Source organism: Nipponia nippon, unplaced genomic scaffold, assembly GCF_047370975.1.
Source record: "Nipponia nippon isolate SJK-2023a ecotype South Korea unplaced genomic scaffold, ASM4737097v1 scaffold_13, whole genome shotgun sequence".
NCBI classification, from domain to species: Eukaryota; Metazoa; Chordata; class Aves; order Pelecaniformes; family Threskiornithidae; genus Nipponia; species Nipponia nippon.
Genome location: NW_028262324.1, coordinates 15985784 through 16005032, shown reverse-complemented (window position 1 = coordinate 16005032; position 19249 = coordinate 15985784). Strand labels below are relative to the sequence as shown.

General features: G+C 59.3%; 1 protein-coding gene across 6 annotated transcripts; it reads left to right on the top strand.

The window, feature by feature from the left end:
* The first annotated feature begins 736 nt into the window (after positions 1-736).
* On the top strand, positions 737-19147 carry STK35 (serine/threonine kinase 35). 6 transcript variants are annotated; one of them, XR_015702971.1, is made up of 4 exons: positions 773-1247; positions 6927-7674; positions 14418-14528; positions 18020-19147. XR_015702971.1 is itself a non-coding variant. In XM_087749945.1 (3 exons), the coding sequence occupies exons 1-2, from the start codon at positions 830-832 to the stop codon at positions 7637-7639; spliced, it is 1131 nt and encodes a 376-aa protein (XP_087606071.1). In that variant the 5' UTR covers positions 737-829; the 3' UTR covers positions 7640-7674; positions 14418-19147. The 6 variants fall into 6 exon arrangements, 2 of the variants coding, with proteins under 2 accessions (XP_087606071.1, XP_009471697.2); XR_015702970.1 differs by having other exon boundaries at positions 15547-19147; XR_015702969.1 differs by having other exon boundaries at positions 14418-15394; positions 15547-19147.
* The last annotated feature ends 102 nt before the right edge of the window (positions 19148-19249 follow it).

The following is a 19249-nucleotide window of genomic DNA, read 5'->3' as shown; positions in this document are numbered from 1 at the left end:
GCCGCCCGGCTGCCGCCAGTGCACCGGGTCCTTGCTCAGGAGCAGTGCACCGGTGCCAGTGCACCGGGCTGTGCGGCCCCCGGGGCATCACCCCCCCCCCGAGGCATCCCGCCCCCCGGTGCACACGCCCCCCGGGGCATCACCCCCCCCCCGAGGCATCCCGCCCCCCGGTGCACACCCCCCCCCGGTGCACCGCCCCCCGCCGGTGCACTGCCTGTCCCGGTGCGGGGGCGGGGGAGGGGGGGCGGGTCCCCCCCGCCGTTACATAAGGGGTTACGTCAGGGCGCGCGGCCCCGCTCGTATCCCGCCGCCGCCCCGCCCCGTCCGTTCCCACGCCCGGCCCGGAGCCCCCCGCCGCCGCGCCCAGGTGAGCCCCGCGCCGTGCCCGGCGGGAAGAGGAAAGGGGGGAACCGGGGGCGGCCGTCGCCGCCGCCCCGATGCCCGGCCTGTTTACACCGGGGGCGGCGCGTACCACGGCGGCGGGGGTGCGGGGGAACCGGCTGCCGCGCTGAGCCCCCGCCGCGCTGAGGCTCCCTGGCGGCGCGGCGCCCCGGCTACCCAGCACGGGGTGAGACAAACCGGGCCGCCGCCGCCGTCGAGGCCCGCCCCTCCGCTGGGGAGAGGCCGGATCCCGGCGCGGCTCCCACCGCCCCCCCCCCCCCCCGCCGCCGTGGTTCGTCCCGGGCCGCCGCGATTGGCCGAGCGCTTAAAGGGGCAGGCAGGGCGCGCTTTTCCGCCCTCCGACGCGGCGGCGCGTGCCCCCTCGCCCGCGCGGCGCTCCCCGGCGCGGCGCTCCCCGGGGCGGGGGGGGGGGGGCGGCGGCGGCGCCATGGAAACGGCGGACGGCGGCCGCCGCGGGACACAAAGGGCGACGCGGCGGCGGGCGGCGCGGCGGGGCCCCATGGCGGCGGCGGCGGGGCCCGGCCCGGGTGTCGGCGGCAGCGGCGGGGCTCCGCGGTACAGCCTGCTGGCCGAGATCGGCCGCGGGGCCTACGGCGTGGTGTACGAAGCGGTGTCGGGCCGTAGCGGCGCCCGGTTGGCGGTGAAACGGATCCGTTGCGACGCTCCGGAGAACGTGGAGTTGGCGTTGGCGGAGTTCTGGGCCCTGACGAGCCTCCGGCGGCAGCACCCCAACGTGGTGCGCTTCGAGGAGTGCGTCCTGCAGCGGCACGGCCTGGGGCAGCGCATGAGCCACGGCAACAAGCGCAGCCAGCTCTACCTGCGCCTCGTCGAGACCTCCCTCAAAGGTACCCGGCCCCCCGGGGCACCCCGGCACCGCTGCCAGGCCGAGGACCCCCCCCCAGCACCCTCCTGGCCACCCCAGCGCCGTCCCCCCGGGATGCCGCCCTTCCCGGGTTATCCCCCCCCGCCCCAGCACCCCGGGGCTGACCCCCACTCTGGGGTACCCCAGGCAGGGCGCCCCGGTGCCACCCCCCGTGCCCTGGGGCACTCTTCCCAGACACCCCCACCCTGGGCAGCCCCCTTGCCCCCCCCCCAGCATCACCCCGTTGCTCAAATCCCTCCTTGCCATCACCTGCCCTCAGAGGACCACCCCAGGCTCCCCCCCGCCTCTCACAGCACCCCTCCCTCCACCTTAACTCACTTCTTCGCTGGTATAACCAGCCCCAGGCTCCCCCCACTGCACCCCTGCTCATCCCAGTCCTCTCTGTGCCCCCCGCCAGCCCTGGGGCCCCCCTGCACAGCAGCGGTGCCTGCCCCAGGCATGCTCCCCTCTGCTCCCATGGCCTGCCTCGGTCCTGTCCCTGTAGGGCTCCCCCAAGCACCCCCAGGGACCCCTGCACAGCATCACCTGGCCTGGGCCCTGCCCCCTGCTGTGCCCTTGGGCTCTCCCTGTGCGTCCCCTTCCTCTGTGTGCTGCTCCCAGGGTCACCCTTCCCTAAGCCCCCACCCCGTGCCTTGGCAGCCCTGTGCCCTGCCCGTGGGGTCCCTCCTTGTGCCCTGTACCTCTGCAGCACCCCAGCCCCGTGCCTCTCCTCCTGAGGGACCCCGTTGTCATCTCCAGGCTCAGACCCAGCCCTGGGGAGCATCCCTGTGTGCTGCCCTCAGCCCTTCCCTGCACCCCCTGCCAGCGCTTACCTCCTCCTCCATTACACCCCACTCCTGGGGCTCCCCCTGCTACCCTGACCTGCACCACAGCCCACGCGTGTCCCTTGGGGACCTTCAGGGGTCTCTGCCCCAGTCGCACCAAGGGGACATCTCCCCCCTCTCCACCTGATGCACAGTCCCGTCTCCTCTGAGTACCCCGAGGCTGCAGCCCGGTAGGGTGCCCTGCCTGCTCCCTCGAGCTCTTACAGCTTTGGGACCGTTCCTTGCACTCTCCTGTCCCCGTGCCCAAGTGCTGGCTCGGTGGGGATAGCCCTGGAAGCACCAGTGCCTGTAGCCTGGGCTGACACCCCCAGCTTCCCCTGGGGTCCCTCAGCAGCATCACGGGGCTCTCAGGAGTCACCTTCTCCTGCCACAGCCGATGACTGTGATGGTGACATCTCCGAAACGCTCCCTCCCCTCCTCTGCTCCCTTGGCTGCTTGTCAGATCCAGCTCTGCCAATGTGCAATGAAGATGTGGAAAAATACTGGAGCCCTATCTCCTCGATGGCCCTGCGCCCCGCAGCCAGAGCCAGCTCACCCCAACCCCTCCTTCCCCAAATTTGGGTGCCAGGACTCCCGTACGCTCCTTGGGGGGCTCAATCTCCCCATGCCCCCCCAGCGCAGGCAGCCTCCAAGCCCTGTGCCAGGCACAGACTTGATGCAAGGCTGCCGAGACCCATCCTCGGAGCAGACCTCTGGCTCTGACTGCCCCTGCCCTGCCTGTCCCCTCCGTGCTCCGGTGGGGACATGTCTGGACCTGCCTGGCTCTCCCCCATGCAGACCTGATCCTGCTTTCCCTTCACACCCCCCACACAACCACCCAAGGGAGCCCCTGCCAGAAGGGCAGTGTCCTGATTTTGGTGTAGCCTGGGTGCTTCCTTTACGTGCCCTCGCGGGCACGGCTCCCCGGGAAAGGAGCCAGCTCTTCCCTTCGCTGAGTGCACGTCCAGCTGTAGCAAGTCAAGCTTCTCCTGGCAGGTGCAGGGCTTTCCTGCCCCCCTTGCCATGTTGCACACCCTGAGAAGAGATGGCACGGCTTGGGGATAGCTCTCGGGTAGCTGTGGGTGCCCCCCATCTCTAGGTGGGGAGAGAGCCCCCTGACTTCCCTGCTGGGGGGGCCTTTGCCTGCCCTGGTCCCGCTGCAGCCCTCTGAAGAGGGGAGCAGAGCTGGGCTCCCCATCCCAAGGCCAGAGAGCAGCAGTTTCGCTCCTCAAACCAGAGTGCATTCTCCCCTCCATCTGCCTTCCTCCTGACTGCCCTCCGGGCTGTGTTATCTGCTGGCCACAGGCTCTGGCAGAGGCTGCGCTCGCTGCCTTCCCAACCTTTGGGTCTGATATGGCACCGATAAATATTTTCAAAATAGAAGCCAGGGCTAGGTGAGCCTCCCAAGTCTGGTTGCTCTCCTTCCCTGCCCGCAGCATGCAAGCTGCGTGCATGGAGCCGCAGTGCTGTTGCTCCGGCCGAGGTAGCCGGCACGTAGCTGTGCTGCCGTGCCATTCTGCACGACCGCAGCTGGGCTATTTACGGGCCTGCACAGATGCTGTGCCAATGCGCCGGGGCTCAGGGCACGGCGGGGATTAATCGGAGACTTTCTGAATCGGGAGCACAACTGTCAGGATACCAGGCGATGTTGGGTCTCAGCTACAGTGCGGAGCCTGCACCTTCATCACTCTAATGAGATGTGGAATAATAAACTTAAGGGCAGAGTGTAGAAAGGAAGCTGGAAGCCTGCAGGAGAGACACGTACTTGAGCAACGTGCCCTGATACATGCACACCATCAGGGCTTGTGCACGGCCACGTGCCCCTCCTGTTGTTCCTAACCCATAGCCGTGACAGAGCTGCTTTATTAAGTGAACAGCTATAGGGTGTTGCATCCTAGCGTGTCACCCACGGGGCCACCGACTCGCCGCTGGTGCCTGGCCATGCTCGCAGGCTGCCCTGGCGTTGCCCACGCGCGTTGCCGTCAGCCCGAGCACCCAGGCTTCGTGCTGCTGGCTCTCGTCTCTCCGGCGCAGCCTCGTTGCAGAGGGAGTCGGGGGTTACAGACGGCAGTGGGTGCTGGTTCTGCTCTCGTTACATTTTTTTCCATGTGATGCTAAGCAAATTAGCAAGCTGTTAATGAGCTCCCAGGATAGGTCATGGGAGGGCCGCTGTAGGGACGGAGAGGTTAGCGCATGCCGTCCTGCGTTTGGGCAGGGAGCGTGCAGGGATGCTCGCTGGGCGATAGAGAACAGGTCTGGCCTGTCATCTGCATCTCTTCAGCTCTTGGCTGCTTGACTTCAGTTTGCTAACATCTCATCTTTAGGAAGCGGCTTGCCAGCTCTTTATGCTTAAAGCTGTTTGTTATGAAGGCAGGAAGATGATTTAACAACTAAACCACTCTCAGATTATAGAAGGAAAATGAGGAAATATTACTCTTGGCTTAAGCCTCTCCTAGCAGCGCTCCACCCAAAGTGAAATGCATGGTGCTTGCACCTACTGCTGGGTCAGCGGCGTCCTCCCTGCGCTTGCTGCAGTTCAGGGGCCAAGTTTTAAATTGGAGCCTTCATTATGCTAAAAACAAACCTTGACTTGTTGGAGCCAGCAGGTCCCTGCTGCTGGCGAGCCGGTGTTTGAGCTGCTTCCCTGCGGGAAGGGGCTGTCGGCAGCGCTGCCGTGTGAATGCTCTCGCCCTCCTGCCTGCATGCCCCGGCCTGATGCTCCTGGCCGTGCGTGATGGGCGCGGGGCTCTGCCGCGCTCCCCATCACGGTGTGGTTCCTGGCTGAGAAGAGCCAGGCCCTCCTGCTCCCCACGCTGGGGCTGTAGGGATGCTGAGGGGAGCAGGAAAGCAAAGCCCTGTGCCCTGCTGCAGCATTGCTGGGGTTTAGCAAACCTGAGGTGGCGGCAGCGGTGTGAGCTGGGGCTGTCCTGGCTGTGCAAAGGTCTCCGCTCCTGGAACGAGCAGCCTCTGCTTCAGTTTCCATGCTGTCATGCTAGTGTCACCAAAGGGTGACTTGCACTGGAGAAGCTGCTTTTCCCGGTCAGCGTTTTGGTTTCCAGAGCCAAGCTGTCCTGTGCTGCTCCCAGGTGGCCCCTGGGCTCACGTGCTGAGCCCCCCTCCAGCACTTTGGGGTCTTATTTGGCCCCTCAAAGCGCACCCAAGGCCCTGTATCTCCAGCCTGTTCACGGTCCCTCCCATCCCCCAGACCTAACCTTCATCTTCTGCTGAGGGCAGGGAGGTGCAGCCAAATCCTTCTGTTGTGCAGACTTTTATTTCCATAGCAGTAGCCATGGATACAGACTGTTTGTGCAAATAACCAATATTCCCACCCACACTGATCCCTGACCATCGCAGGCATGGGTGTCGGGCAGCCCGGGGCTTGGTGTCCCTGGTAGTCCTTGGCTTTACCTGCTGCTGGAAGTTTCCTTTCCCAGATGCTCTCTAGGGCTTTGCTAAAACAAAACCCAACTTTGTCAAATGGGTGGAGTTAGTTAACTGCTTTCAAAACACTCAAATCCGTCTGTGTGACTTGTTAACTGTGGCAGAAGTGAGTGGTGTCCTCCAGCTTCTCTCTTTATGGTGCTTGAGGGTAAAAAAAACCCCTAGTTCCTAGAGCGAAATGATACCCTGGTTGTGTGCGCAGGCTCTGTCTGTCGCCTGGGTCCTCTGTGCCGGTGATCCTGGCATCAGCTAATGGGGCCGGGTCTGCCGCCGGGGCTCCCCAGGGCATCCTGGCATCGCACCGCGATGCCAGGATGCCCTGGGGAGCGCCAGCGGCAGACCCGGCCCTGTTAGCCGATATGATGCTGTTGCATTTCTCCGCGTGTCTAATTTACGTGCAAGAGAGTGGTTTGCTTTGGCAGGGGGGTTGTGGAGTAAAAGCTAGATGCAATGAGTTGAACCTGAGACGCTTGAAGAGCTCAGCAAGATGTCTGGTGAAGGAAGAAGCTGTTCGGGGCATAATATTGAGCAGCAGCGCTAACGAGCGAGGCAAGAGTTATATTCGTTAGCGTGGCTGAGATTGTACTTAAATGTTGTTTGCTACTTGGGCCTCCAGTTTCCTCTCTTTAAAGACTTGTTGGCACTTAACGTAAGCGGTGTGAAGTGGCAGAGCTCCCCTAGCACAAACACAATGTTTAAACACACAAATTTAGTCTGAGAAGAGCCAGTGTGGTGCAAGGCTTTGGCACTGGTGTGGCTGCTCTTAGCGAGGCTGTGCTGGCACAGCATTAAGGGGTGCGATTTACTCCCCGCTTGCAGTTATACCAGTAAAGCGTAAGGTATGAGCCAGCCTTTCCCTCCTGCAGCAGAGCTCAGGTGGGAGAGCTGGCCTTCACATAGAACTGATTTTTTTCCTGTAGACTCGCTGCTAATTGTGCTCTGCTGCTTTGGCTGTTAGAGCCCGGGGAGAGTTGCCTGATGGTAGCGCAGGAAAATAACCCTCCGCTTCCAAGTTCACTGCAAGCGCCTGAGAAGACGCGTGCTCGGCCTCACTCGCACGCCTGGGAACGGGTCCCTGAGCTGGCTCCCAGGCAGCGGGCTCCGGTAATCGTGGCAGCGGGCTCCGGTAATCGTGGCAGCGGGCTCCGGTAATCGTGGCAGTGGGCTCCGATAATCGTGGCACTGGTGCATGGCACTCAACGGGATCCTAAAGTGCTTGAAGCCACAGCAGTGCCAGCGTCGCTGCTGGTACCCTGCGGTGCGATAGGTCCCAGTCACGTTCCCAAGGCCTTTACTGTCCGCATAAACCAGACCCGTTCCTTGCCCATGCTGAGTTAGTGTGGACATTTTGTAATGTGTCTGAAAAACCCACTCTTGCTTTTGTCCCCTTCGGTTAGGTGAGAGGATCCTGGGCTACGCGGAGGAGCCGTGCTACCTGTGGTTCGTCATGGAGTTCTGTGAAGGGGGAGACCTCAACCAGTACGTGCTCTCACGAAGACCCGACCCAGCGACAAACAAGAGCTTCATGCTGCAGCTGACCAGCGCCATTGCCTTCCTGCACAAGAACCATATTGTCCACCGGGACCTGAAACCAGACAACATCCTGATAACCGAGAAGTCCGGCACCCCTGTTCTCAAGGTGGCTGACTTCGGGCTGAGTAAGGTCTGCGCTGGCCTGACTGCTCGGGGTAAGGAGGGTGGGCACGAGAACAAAAATGTGAATGTGAACAAGTACTGGCTGTCTTCGGCCTGCGGCTCCGATTTCTACATGGCGCCCGAGGTCTGGGAGGGACACTACACCGCCAAGGCTGACATCTTCGCCCTTGGCATCATCATCTGGGCCATGATTGAAAGGATAACTTTCATCGATGCCGAGACCAAGAAGGAGCTGCTGGGGACCTACATCAAGCAGGGGACCGAGATTGTGCCCGTTGGGGAAGCGCTGCTAGAAAACCCAAAGATGGAGCTGCACATCCCTCAGAAACGCAGGACTTCCATGTCTGAGGGGATCAAGCAGCTCTTGAAAGACATGTTGGCTGCTAACCCGCAGGATCGACCTGATGCCTTTGAGCTTGAAACCAGAATGGACCAGGTTACATGTGCTGCTTAAATTCAGGGCAGGGCACTGCTGTGCTTTGCAGCTGGGTAAGTGATCTGCAGTTTTTATATTATTCTGTCTGCTGTACCAGCCCAATAATGTACTTTGTAGTGACACAAAGGAGTCTTTTATGTTCCCAGAGCTATTTCGATAGTGACTCATCAGAGCACTGCTTCTGAGGTTTTTTTCCACCTATTCTACTGCAAAAATAAAGTAGAGGTGGGAAACAGAATTAGCAGCTGCACGTTCTGCTGCTGCCCAAAGGCCCAGCGGAGCTGGCAGGGCTGGGCAGGGGCCCTGCTCCTCGGAGATCCTGGCCAGCGGCTGAGACAGGCTGGTGCACAGCGTACACCTGCGAGCACCCTCTGATATCAGCTGAGGGTCCGTCCGTTCCTCCCAGAGGCAGGGAAGGAGCTGCCGGTTCTGCCTCCTCTGCTGCACAGTAGAGTTCCTGCAGTCAGTGCTGAGAGCACCTCGCTGTCTGGCACCGTCCCCTTCCCTCGGAGACTCGGGACAGCTCGGGGCTGGAGTGGCAGGTCTGTCTCAGCACAAAGCTGTTTCCTTTGCTTTCGCCTACGAGGCACGTGGGTCCACTTTGTTTCGTTTCCTGGCTAAAGGCAGGGCTTCCCTTTGGCGCGAACTGCAGTTGCCCAAACCCAGTAGGATGCTTTGGCCTCCAGCATCTGAGTTTGTAGACCTGCATCTGCTCAGGAAGGAACCTTACAAAACATCGTGCTCAGACTGGGCTCAGCTCTGTTCAAGCGGAGTCCCCTCCCTTCTCCCCCCAGCTTGGTTCCTAAATAGTCCCAAGCTCAGAGGTCCTGGTCCTGGGGCCTGGGTGGTCACACATGGTCTGGAAGGGCCCCCAGGGACGTGGGGTAGCTGGCAGCATCACTGACCAGTGACACCAAAGGACTGGGAGGTGTTGCCTGCATGGCAAAGCTGTCTGTAAACAAGAGCTGTTACTAGGGATTCTCCTGGCCAAACACTCCAATGAAACTGAAAATATTACAGATTACAAGGGGCAAGGCTGACGTCTTCCCAGCCCAGGTCCTTCTCAAGCTCCTGCAGAGCTGCCTGGCCGCTGCTGGTCACAGGAGCCCTCTAAAAGCCTGCCTGTGTCAGGGGCTGGCAGTGCAGCTGGGGCTCCCCAGCCCTTACCTCGCCCTGAAACCACGCAGATCCCGCTGGACCGGAGCAGATCGCAGATACAAGAGAGCAGAGAGGGACGAAATGGCTGCTGTAGCCAGCAAACACCCGGCCTTCAGCCTTGCAGCCGATGGCCGCGCACCTAGCCCGCTCCTGAGAGCGAGCCTCCAGCAGCAGGGCGGTGGGGAAGGCGGGGGCGTTTTGGCAGGTTTTGCTAAAAAACCTCCCCGCTGCCCACCTGAGGGTTCCTGAGCTTACGTAAAGCGATGCGCTGCCTGTCCCCTCTCTGCGTGCGTGCCCGGGTAAGCTTTGTGCTGTTTGCAGAGAAATGGGAATATAGAAATGGAAAGGCCCACGGGGTGGGTCTGGTGGTGTCACTGCTGGTTTGTCCAAACTGGTTCAGAAACCATCCCCTCCACACCCTGGCACAAAATACTTCACGCCCTTGAGATCTCCAGCGCAAGTAATTGATGCGACTGCTTCCGCCTGGGGCTGGGGCTCGGTACTGGTCCCAGTGCAAGTGTGGGCTGGGGATTAGGGTGGGAGAGTGAATCTGCAGAAATGTCAGCCCTTGAGATGGGTGTGATAAAGTCCTGGGGCAGGAGCAGGGCACCCTACGTCGTGCCCCGGGGCGAGGCGTGGGTCTCCTTGGGCGGCTGGGAGCAGCTCTGCGGCGTGGCGGAGGGTCGGGTCAGGGTTTGCCGCCGCCGTTGCCATCTGCCATCGCTCTGTGCTGACATGATGCTGCTGCGTTATGCAACTAGCCCGTGCCCTCCGGGGAAAATTCATCCTGCGCATATCTGCAGAATAGTACATGCAGGGATAACAAACACTGAGGGGACAGTCCTACCCCGGGGCTGTTTGCTTAAAACCCAGCTGCCTTCTGCAAAACCTCCCCCTCTCCATCCCTGGCCGGAGCCAGCCATGAGTCTGCACCGATGGCTCCGTCGGTGACGCAGCTGCAGCAGAGATGGATGCACTTACATAACGCAACCCGGCATACGGAGCGTGGCTGCTTGGCCCAGAAGAGGAGCCCCGGCACAAGCCGTATGTTCACCGCAAACCCAGAGCGTCGTGCTGTGGGGAGCGTTCCTCTGGCTTGTTTCTGGGGCAGCAGAATACTTGGTCTGCTTTCCTATAGGGTTTTCCTAATGCGTTCTCTATACGTGCATTCAAATCAGCCTACTTCTGTCTGTTATTAAATGCAAATCTTAAATCGGAAACCCGCTTGAGAAGCTTAAAATGGGATTTAGAGCAGGGCCTGAATTCTGCTCTCAGGTAGTTTAAGTTGACCGAGAAACTTAAGTAACCTCTTCCAACTTAGTTGTGGCACTGGTGCGTAGCTTGTAGTGCTGCTGGGTCGTGCAGCGAGCTCTTCTTCCCCAGGGCAGCTTCAGACCCGGCTCAGCCTTGGTTCATGCCATAACCTGGAAAACTGTAACCCTCCCTGACCCAGGCAATCAGATTTTTGCTTATTCTTTGGTATGCCACCGACCTCTTCCCACTTTGCTTCGTGTCCCAGCAGCTTTGCCTTTAGTTCTGCTACGGATGCTGCACGTACCTGCCAGTCGGCAGGCTTCATGCTCCCATTAGCCTTCTGAAATGCAGACGTTAAGTGCCAGTTCTCAGCCAGGAAAGTGTTTCTGGCTTGGTTTCTGCTGGATGCCAGGGTGTCTGGGGTGGAGATGAGCCTGCTTATCTCCTTGCTCCCCTCAGCAGCCCTGGGGCCATAGGTCCAGCAGAGGTGGGCAGCATTTCCCTGGGCCAAACAAAGGTCGGTCTTATCTGAACACTGTGCTTCCCCGCCTTCTGCAGGAGGAGTTTATCTAAAGCCTGAGATGGCTGTTCCCAAAAGCATGCCTTTTGGGCAAAGAGGACAAAAGCCTGTCTAGGACAATTGGGGAGTGGCTGGATGGTGCTGGGTACCTGCTGATCCTTTCTTGATTGCGGTGGGGTAGCCCAGCACCGTGACTGCACCACATGCTGAGGAGTATTTCACCCCTTCTTGTCGGTACTGGAAGGCTGGGTCCTGGCTCCTCCTTTCCTGCAATGTGAACATCATTTTCTTTGCATATCTTTTTCTGTAGCTGCCCTCCGAGTTCCCCAGGGCCCGCGAGGGGCCTCCGGTGGAGGCTGCGTCAGTGGGACCCTCTCACGGGGTGGGTTTGTGCGGTGTGGACTGAGCAACCCTCACACAAGTCGCTGAGGAGCGAGGTACAGCGAGAGCTCGTGGCTGCGTGCTGCTCGCTGGAGTGGCACTGGTGGTCTTGGCCACAGAAGCAAGTGGCAGCGTCACCCACCACAGCTGTAATACATTTAAGAAACTTCGTAGTTTTAATTCACGTAGGGCATCAAACCGCGATGGTTGTGATCAGTGTAGAAGGCAGCTCGTTTTGGTAGATCCTATTCCATGATATTTTCACTGTGGATAAAACAGGTCTGATTTTAGGGTGGATGCTCAAGGTGAATGGCGGGAATCTGTGCGTGCAGCGTGGTGCAGACTGCAGCATCTGGGGGCTGCCCTCAGCAGCAAGGTGTCTGACAGCCGAGGCCAGCCCCGTTCACTCCAGCCCTCCTCCTCCTCCTCTGTCACTGGTTTTGATCATTCCAGTTTCAGCTGAAAGTAACCGTTTGCATTCGCATTGTTCTCCTCTTTGTGTTCTCAAAATGCAACGGGAGCTGATGCTGAACAAGCTCATCTGCTCTCCCTGCGTGATGGTGTCTGTCCCCGGCGAGAGCTCGCTGGTGCTGTGCCCAGCCGCTCCTGAGCACCGCTAACGAACTGCTGCCCGGCAGCATTTCGGACCTGGCAGGCAGGGATCAGGGGCACATCAGCAGCATCTCTGCGAGCCGTCAGTGAGCAGGGCTGTTGCACCAAGTTAGGTCTTGTCTCTTAGTACCGCTCAACTCGGATTTCACCATGCGGTAAAAGTGCCCTTACCCCGCTGGCCAGGAACAGGCGAGCAAGTCGAGGAAAAGGATAGCAGTTTCCTTTCTGAAACAACGTTGGTTTTGACTTCAGACTGTTTTCAGTGTAGTTTGTGAATCTTGACATGGACAAAAGCCATGGGGTGGGAAAAGCAAGGTCAGTTCCTCTTCTCGGCCGCAGCAGTGGGTGCAGCATCGCAGGGCCACCCCGTGGAGAGGTGACATCTTTTTGGGCAGCGTTGATTCTCCCTGGGGAGCAGTGAAGCCCTGAGGATGAACTGGATCACATCACCTCTGGCCAGATGTGTTAGTGTTTGCGTTTGCTCACCGTCAGCCCTGTTCTCCCTCCTGGGGGAGGCCGCTGCGGCTGGATTTAAGGAAGCTCCCAAGGAATGCGTCACAAATATACGTACAGAGCATGAGGAAGGACTTAGGAGACAAAGCAGGCTCTCAGCCCCCTTCCCTCGTGCCCTGTGTTCCCACGCAGGGGTAGATAACGTGATTAACACGAGAAGGTGCTGGGTTATCTCTCCCTCCCCTGCACCGAGTCCTCTGATACCACGCAGACCACGTTGCCACCTCCCATCTCTGCCGTGACCCACGCATTAGTGTCATCTTCCTTAGGTGCTGGATGAGGACTCCATGGGCTGCTGGTTCATATCCTGCTGATGCCAAATGAACATTCGAGCTGATTAAAACTATAAGTGGCATCAGTGGAGGGATTAAAAGCTCTTGAACAAGCCCCTGGAACAACGTGCGTCAATGGAGTGAGCTCTCCTGTCTCAGAGCTGCGAGCTCGGGGCTGCTCAAGCAAACGCCTTCCCTGAAAATGCTCCTACTCCAGGGAAGCACGCCCAGAAACGCTGCCCTACTTGCTAATGAAGCTGCACCGCAGGAGAAATCTTCCAGAAAATTCTTCACGCCATTGCCCCTGACCTGATGTCCGGGTGCCTCTCGCAAGCCTGCCTTCTCAAACAGAAAGGCTTTTTTTTTCTGATGGCAGCCTGCAAAGGCGGCATCTCCTGGTTAACCTCTCCTGAAAAGCAGCGTGCCCGTGGCCCTGGCTTCTGCTCCCAGCAGCAGAGGCAGCCTCTTCCTTTAGAAATGCGTTCCTCAGGCACGGATTTCTTTAACGAGATTTCCTAGGGCTAAGGGATTTGAGTAATTTGCTGGGCACTGGCAGTTTTTCTTCGGCAGGTCTCTCCCGCTGCTCCCTTGCTGTCGCCCGGTGTCTCTGCAGAGCCCCTCGCCCGTTCCCCGTGGGAGAGGACCTGCCCCTGCTGAAGGGGGGAGCGAAATCCACCCTCCCCAGTTTTTTTCCATGTAACTGTCTGAGCTCAGAGCTCAAGTTTGGGCAACAATTAAACTGCTGTTAACTCCTGGAAAATTACCACCCATGCGTAGCACGAGGGGTGACGAAGTGAAGCAGGGCCCTCGCCTTGGGGTGAAGGTTTGCACGTGTTGCAGTGACTTCAGCCCCGTCCTCCGCTGCAGGAAGCCCTCGAGGAGCCAGTGGGCAGAGCTGACAGCGGCGGGGAGACCCCCAGGTCCCTCCATCGGGCAGCTGGGTCCCGGCTTTCATCGGACCATCATCACTGCTGCTTCCCAGCCCAACCCCTGGCCTCAGCCCTGCTGGTCCCTCCTCTGAAGGTTGTGACATCCTGAATGATGCATTTCCAATACAGAAGTGACATTGCGTGCTGTTCCTCTGACGGGGTCAGACTTGCTGCTGGATGGGATGTCTGCAGGGAATTTACTGGGTTGCAGACAAACTGGGTGGAACATGCTGGGGGCTTATGCGCAGAGTTGAGCATTTCTGTGTCCTGAGCTCGGAGGACGGGAGGGTGCGGTGCCAGGGCTGCGGAGGAATCGCTGCAGCACCCTTGGTGCAACAGGGGCCGTGGGGGATGCTGTGCCTTGGGGCTTTGGCCAGAGCAGGGACCGGTGCAGCAAAGATCTGCCCATTCTTCCCTAAAATCCCTGGTGCTGAGCATCCTTGTGGGCTGTTGCAAGCGCAGCATGGCTGCACTGAGAACCCATCCTGCTCTGCTTTCAGTTGCACCGAAATGGATTTTAACCACCTCTTGCAGAGGCACTTGAGAAGCCCGAGCTGCTGCTGACGCACGGGGCGCGCGGTGCCGGGCGTCCCCGGTGTCACAGCCTGTTCCGCCGTTCCTCTGCGGATGTAGAGGACCGGGAGCCAGCGCTCACGGGTGCATCGCCTGGACCCTCAAGGCCAGGCTCTGCCGTGGTGATGCTCATCCTCGTTCCAGCCAGGCTGTCACCGCAGCGAACCCCACGGACTAACTGGGACCAGTGGGAAAGCTGTTGGACTGGGCTCCCTCTCCAGTGTCCTCCAACCCTTCCATCCAGCAGCCAAATGACTCCAGCACCGATCTGGTTACCGTTGCACCTTCCACCCGGCACAGTTGTTGTAGGCATTGCTGTTCGCAGTCATTGCTCGGGGCCGTGTGACGAGAAGGCGTGCGCTCATCTTGAGTCCTCCCAGACCCTCAAACGATGCTTTAATTAAGGCTTGGGAATGAAGAGAGGTGCAGCGAGCGCACTGAACCAGCGATCCTGCTTGCTTTACCTACCTGCAGCCTGGGTCGGGTGGCAGCAGGAGGGCTGGCAGGATGCTGTCAGAATATAGCAACTGGGACAAAACCGCTGACATACCTGACCTCTTTCTCCTTTCTTGTTTTTCTTGCAGGTTTATTTACCAGGGACCCATAATCTCCATTATTTACGTGCAACGAGGGAAGTCAAAGATAAGGGAAGATGACGATACAGAAGATCCCTGGTCTGCAGGATCTCTGGCAATGTGAAATCTTTGGGTGTTACTTTGTTTTGTTGGGGAGAGGTGTTCTGGGGGTGCGGGAGGGGGCTGTAGAAGAGCAGAGGCCGGCGGCTATCGTGCTCATGAGACTTTTAAACAAGACCCAGAGAGCAGAGCTGCCCCTGCCCAGCCCTCCCCCTGTCTCCTGTGCTGCCACTGACTCAGTAGATGTTTCTAGAGAAAATCTGGTTCCATAAGGAGGTGGGAACTGGCAGCCCGGCAGCGAGGTGTGCTGCCAGGCACCAGATCGGAGCCCGGCTGGGCACAACTTTGGGTTTAAAGCTATTGCTTTCACCTAGGGGAAACGGGAGCAAAGTGATTGCTAGGTTTGCACTGGGAGTGCAGTGCTTTAGAAAAAGTGAGTCTCTCAGACCACATGTTGCAAGCAGCTAAAAAATTTCATAGCCAGGCAGCTTCTGAAGAGGGGGATGCTCCCCAGGCTGCGAGCAGTTGACGTTGGGATAGGGTAGCATAAAGGAGCTGGAAAGCCATTCGGCGAGGCAGGGCCGCTGCTGCGAGGGGCAGACCTTCATTCTCCCCAGGCTGGGTCTCACTGGGGACGTTCGTTACCGTCTTTCTCTACAGAGGGCAACGGGGAGCCCGTGGGTACGTTTTCAGGTGGACAGCATCTGCGTACAAGAGAAACAGAAAGCAGGCCACTACTCTGAGCCGTTTAATGCCAAACTTCAGTTGTGAGGAACAACACCTGGGAGAGGAGGAGGTTTGGCCTAAATGGCTCGTGGGCTGGACTCTAGCCTCCGGCAAAACACTTTTCCCTGCTAGATAACTATGTCCAGGAAGCAAAAGGCAATGCTGCTGTTTAGCTTTGGTTACAGTACAGTACAGCTCAGGTAAGGAACCTCAGGCTGAGCAGTTAATACTCCATTTCCTTGCCTATATTTAGAGCAACACTAATATTCTGGGGCTGACCCCACATTGATGGTCTTTAGACTTTGCTCACTGTAAATGCAATGTAAAGCACCACCTCTTCTCCACCCTGCAGGTTCTGAACCAACTAAAACGTTTCTCACCAGGCTTAAATCACCCGGCAGCGGTTTGGGGAGCGGGCTGGTCTCACCCAGCGTCGCTCCCGAGCTGCCCCGGCGCTCAGCCCTTCCCGCAGCTGGAGCTGGCCAAGGGCCACAGGCCGGAGGGTGCCCCGACCCCCTCGTCCCCAGCTCCGGGAACGGCCCCTCGCCTGCGCGCCGGCTGCAGCTTTCCCGTGTCATCACTGGAAGGTTCCTGAACTGGCAGCACCTCCTTGTATCTGCTCAGTGTACGTTGCTGACCTCATGGGAACGAATGGAAACGCAGTCAATTCACGTGGGCCAAGGCCGAGCTGGAGCAGGGGAAGGGAGGGAGGGGTTTCTTTTTCTCTCTTCCATCTATTCCAGGACACAAAGCTAAGGCTGTCGCTGCAGGAAGGCCAGGTCCCTCTTAGGAGGACGATGCCAGGAGGTTCCAGACCATACGTCTGTGACTTGTGAAGGTTTGGACAGCAGAAATTCAGCGCCAAGCCCCTGTTCCCACGCTGCTCTTCTGTTTGTTCCTAGGGATGCTTCTGTGGGCTGTGGCCAGCCACAGCCAGAGCACGACTGTACAGACTCCCTCCAGGCTGGTTACTGGGGTCTGAGCAGTTTGGGGTTGGTTAGCAGGCGCTGTGCTCGGCCCTGGCCGCAGAGCGCTCTCGGGGGCTTTGAACAAGCGCCCTGGCTGCTCCCACAGCTCCCTAACTAGCAGCAGATCCCTGCAGCGGCCGTGCCGAGGAGCCGCGGGCGGGTTTCTCCCCCAGCTCCCGGGGAGGGCTCGCAGAGCCCTGCATCCCGCAGGAGGGCTGCGGCGAGGCGAGAGCTGAACCCCGTAGTTCACAAGTACAGCGTTAGTGCCCTGATCGCTGGACCATCCTTCCTCTGCCTGACAGAGCCTTTGCTCCTGACTTACAACTGTTAAAACCAAACCCTGGCTTGAAGGGCTGCAGCAGGAGGGGTTTAACCTCCCAGCCCTGCTCAGGCGGCTTTCCCGGCTGGAAGGGCCCCTCACCGGGCGTTACGCCCTCGGAGAAGGGAGCTTCCACGTGTGGAAACCAAGCCTGAACCGCGGGGCGTGGAGATGGAAGGTGGTGAGCGGGCTGCTCGCCGGGACCGCTGCCTGCTGCCAGCGCCCTGCTCCTCTCTGGGGACAGGAGCGAGCCTGGCAGGCAGCGTCTGGCAGGGTCACCCCTCTCCGGCCATTCTTCAGGCCATCTTCAAACCACACGTCTCCACCTCAGCTTTTGCATTGCAGATGTGTTTTTTTTTTTTTTAAAGCAGCTTGATGTTAGTGAGCTAGACCGTAGTGCCTTACTTAGGATTTAGCAAACACTTCCGAGGATGAGACCTAGGGCTGCTAGCCTTTGGCCAATGTGGATGTTGCCCCGATTAGTTTGTCCTTTTAAGAGCATTTCTCCCTGATGATTTTGCTGCTGTTTGTGCTCGACTCCCCAGATTAGATGGGAACCTGCCTTGTGTTTACAGCTCCTAGCATCTCTCCTCTCAGTTACTTTCTCCCAGACCCACGCTCCCTCTGGAACGAGGTGGGAACAGGGAACAGCTCAAACCTGCACATGCTGTGGGATGGGGGATGATTAGGTTTCTCTTCCCAGCTGGGTCTATCGGGCATCTCCTGCCCAGCTCCCGCAGGCTGAAGTTCTCCTTCTGCTGTAGATGTTTTTGGCATTAGGATGCGCCGCTGGGAAAACTCAAGCTTAGGAAAGCAGCCCCGAGCCTGCAGCCCGTTGCCCAGCCCGGGGCCAGGCTGTCTCCATCCCTTCCTGGCCGCGGTGAAGTTGAGCATCCAGGTTCCGGGGGGCCCGGTCAGTGCGGGGGGAGCCAAGCACCCTCTTCGCAACCCTGCCGCCCTCCGGGCTTGCGGGGCCCCAGCCGGTGCCCGCGCTGGGGGAGCGATTGTATGAAACTGTTTACTTCTGACTATGCTGTTTACAAGGGGGATGTGGGGTGGGTGGGGGGAACAAGCCAAGCCTCAGGAGGATTGGGAAACGCGTTATCTGCACCAGCCTGCAGCAAGATCGACACCGCCGGCGTCGTGCGGGTGTCGCGGGGATCTCCCGGCCGCACTTCGGTCCACGGGGAGGAGAGAACGGAGGTGGCTCTAGCCTAGAGGGGTCAGATTAGCTCCCCCTTGTCCCCTTGCTGCTGTGTTTGAGGTTCAGCGGTGCTAGTGACAGATAAGAGTTACCCCTGTGGTCTTCCTTTACTCCTCAGGACCCAGCTCCTTCACATATCAGAGGCTCCCAGAGCCTTTCTGGAGCAATAACACTTAAAACAAGCATTACCATCGTTGTGGAAATCCTCCATTGTGTGCGTTGTATGTCTCCTCCGTATGCAGTACCGAGTCTGGGTTTAAGCCAGCCTGCCGAACACCATGGGGCGACGGCTTCAGGGCACGAACTGGGACGCGTTTCCCTGTGCTTTCTGCAGGTCACGAGAGCAAGGAAACACGTGGCTGCTTTCCTTCGTTACCCCAGGCGTGTGCTGCCCAAGCCTCGCGCTACAGCCACCGGGGCGAGGGGGGCTCCCGGTCCCATTTCGGCGCCGCTGCTGCAGGATGGGGGTGCGGTGCTCAGCCCCGCGCCGGCTCGGCGGTGCCGCAGGAGCAGGCTGTGTGCTCTGCCCCGGCTCCTCGCAGCCTCTCATCCCGTCAGCCGGGCTGCACGGGCCCGAGGGGCAGCGTCTGGAAAGCAGAGCCCCCGGCTCCCTTGGCAGCGGGATGTGGCCGATGCCGGTGCTGCTGGCTCCCTCACCACGGTGCTTCCCGGGAGCTGCTGCCGGTGGTGGGCAGAGCTGCGCCGCAGCTCCTCTGCCGCGCCGCTGGTCGCCGGGCATGTCCCAGCCTGTGGCCCTTCATGTCCAAAAGCATTTCACGCTTCGGAGCAGGGTGTCGAGGCGGTGGGCGCAGCTGGAAGGAAAGCGTGGGGAGCTGCTCTCCTCCAGCTGCGATGGGAGACAAATCCTGTTCCTCGGCAGTCTGCCCAAGCCCTTCTAACTCCAAGGGCAATGTCCAGGCTGCGGGACGAGCTCGCAGGGGCTAAAAGGGAGTGCTTGGTGTCCCTGTCCTGGCACCTGTCCCCATCCCGGGCCTTCAGCTCCCTCGCCCAGCAAACCCCAGCAGCTTTGCAGAGCCGCTTCCCTGCAACACCAGGGAGGTGCTGGAGCCCCAGCAGCTCTGGGCGAGCCCCAGGACGGGGGCACCCTGGCCCAGCCCCGCTGCGGGCTCCCTCCGCTCCCTGCAGCCCTGGCGCTGAGCTAGCAAGAGCAGAAGGCTTAAACCCAGACTCCAAACTAAAGATAATTATATTAGTAAATGAACCTGTATTTTTCTTTTTTTTTTTTGCACAGAAGCTGGTAATCTAGGACCTATGTGTGAACAACTTTATATAAATATTTTTTGTACTTGGTTTACTCGGGTTGGTATGAGACGTTCTATTTAAGTTCTTTGAACACTGTGGATACCCTGATGTGTATGAGTGGCAGAGGCTTTGTAAATTAAGAGACGTTTGTGTGAATAAAGCTATTTGATGGGGTTGAAAAGCCACACACAACTTGAAACCCAAGTTTTGTGCGTTTATCCTCAGCCGTGCTGCCAGCAGCGGGTTTGTAATGAAGGGGAGCAGTGGTGGGTAGACCAAGGCCCTCAAGTGGTACCAGCTC

Coding starts and splice junctions, on each gene's coding strand:
- STK35 (XM_087749945.1), top strand. CDS start 830: ATGGAAACGGCGGACGGCGGCCGCCGCGGGACACAAAGGGCGACGCGG. Junction 1,248..6,926: donor CGTCGAGACCTCCCTCAAAG/GTACCCGGCCCC, acceptor CCCTTCGGTTAG/GTGAGAGGATCCTGGGCTAC.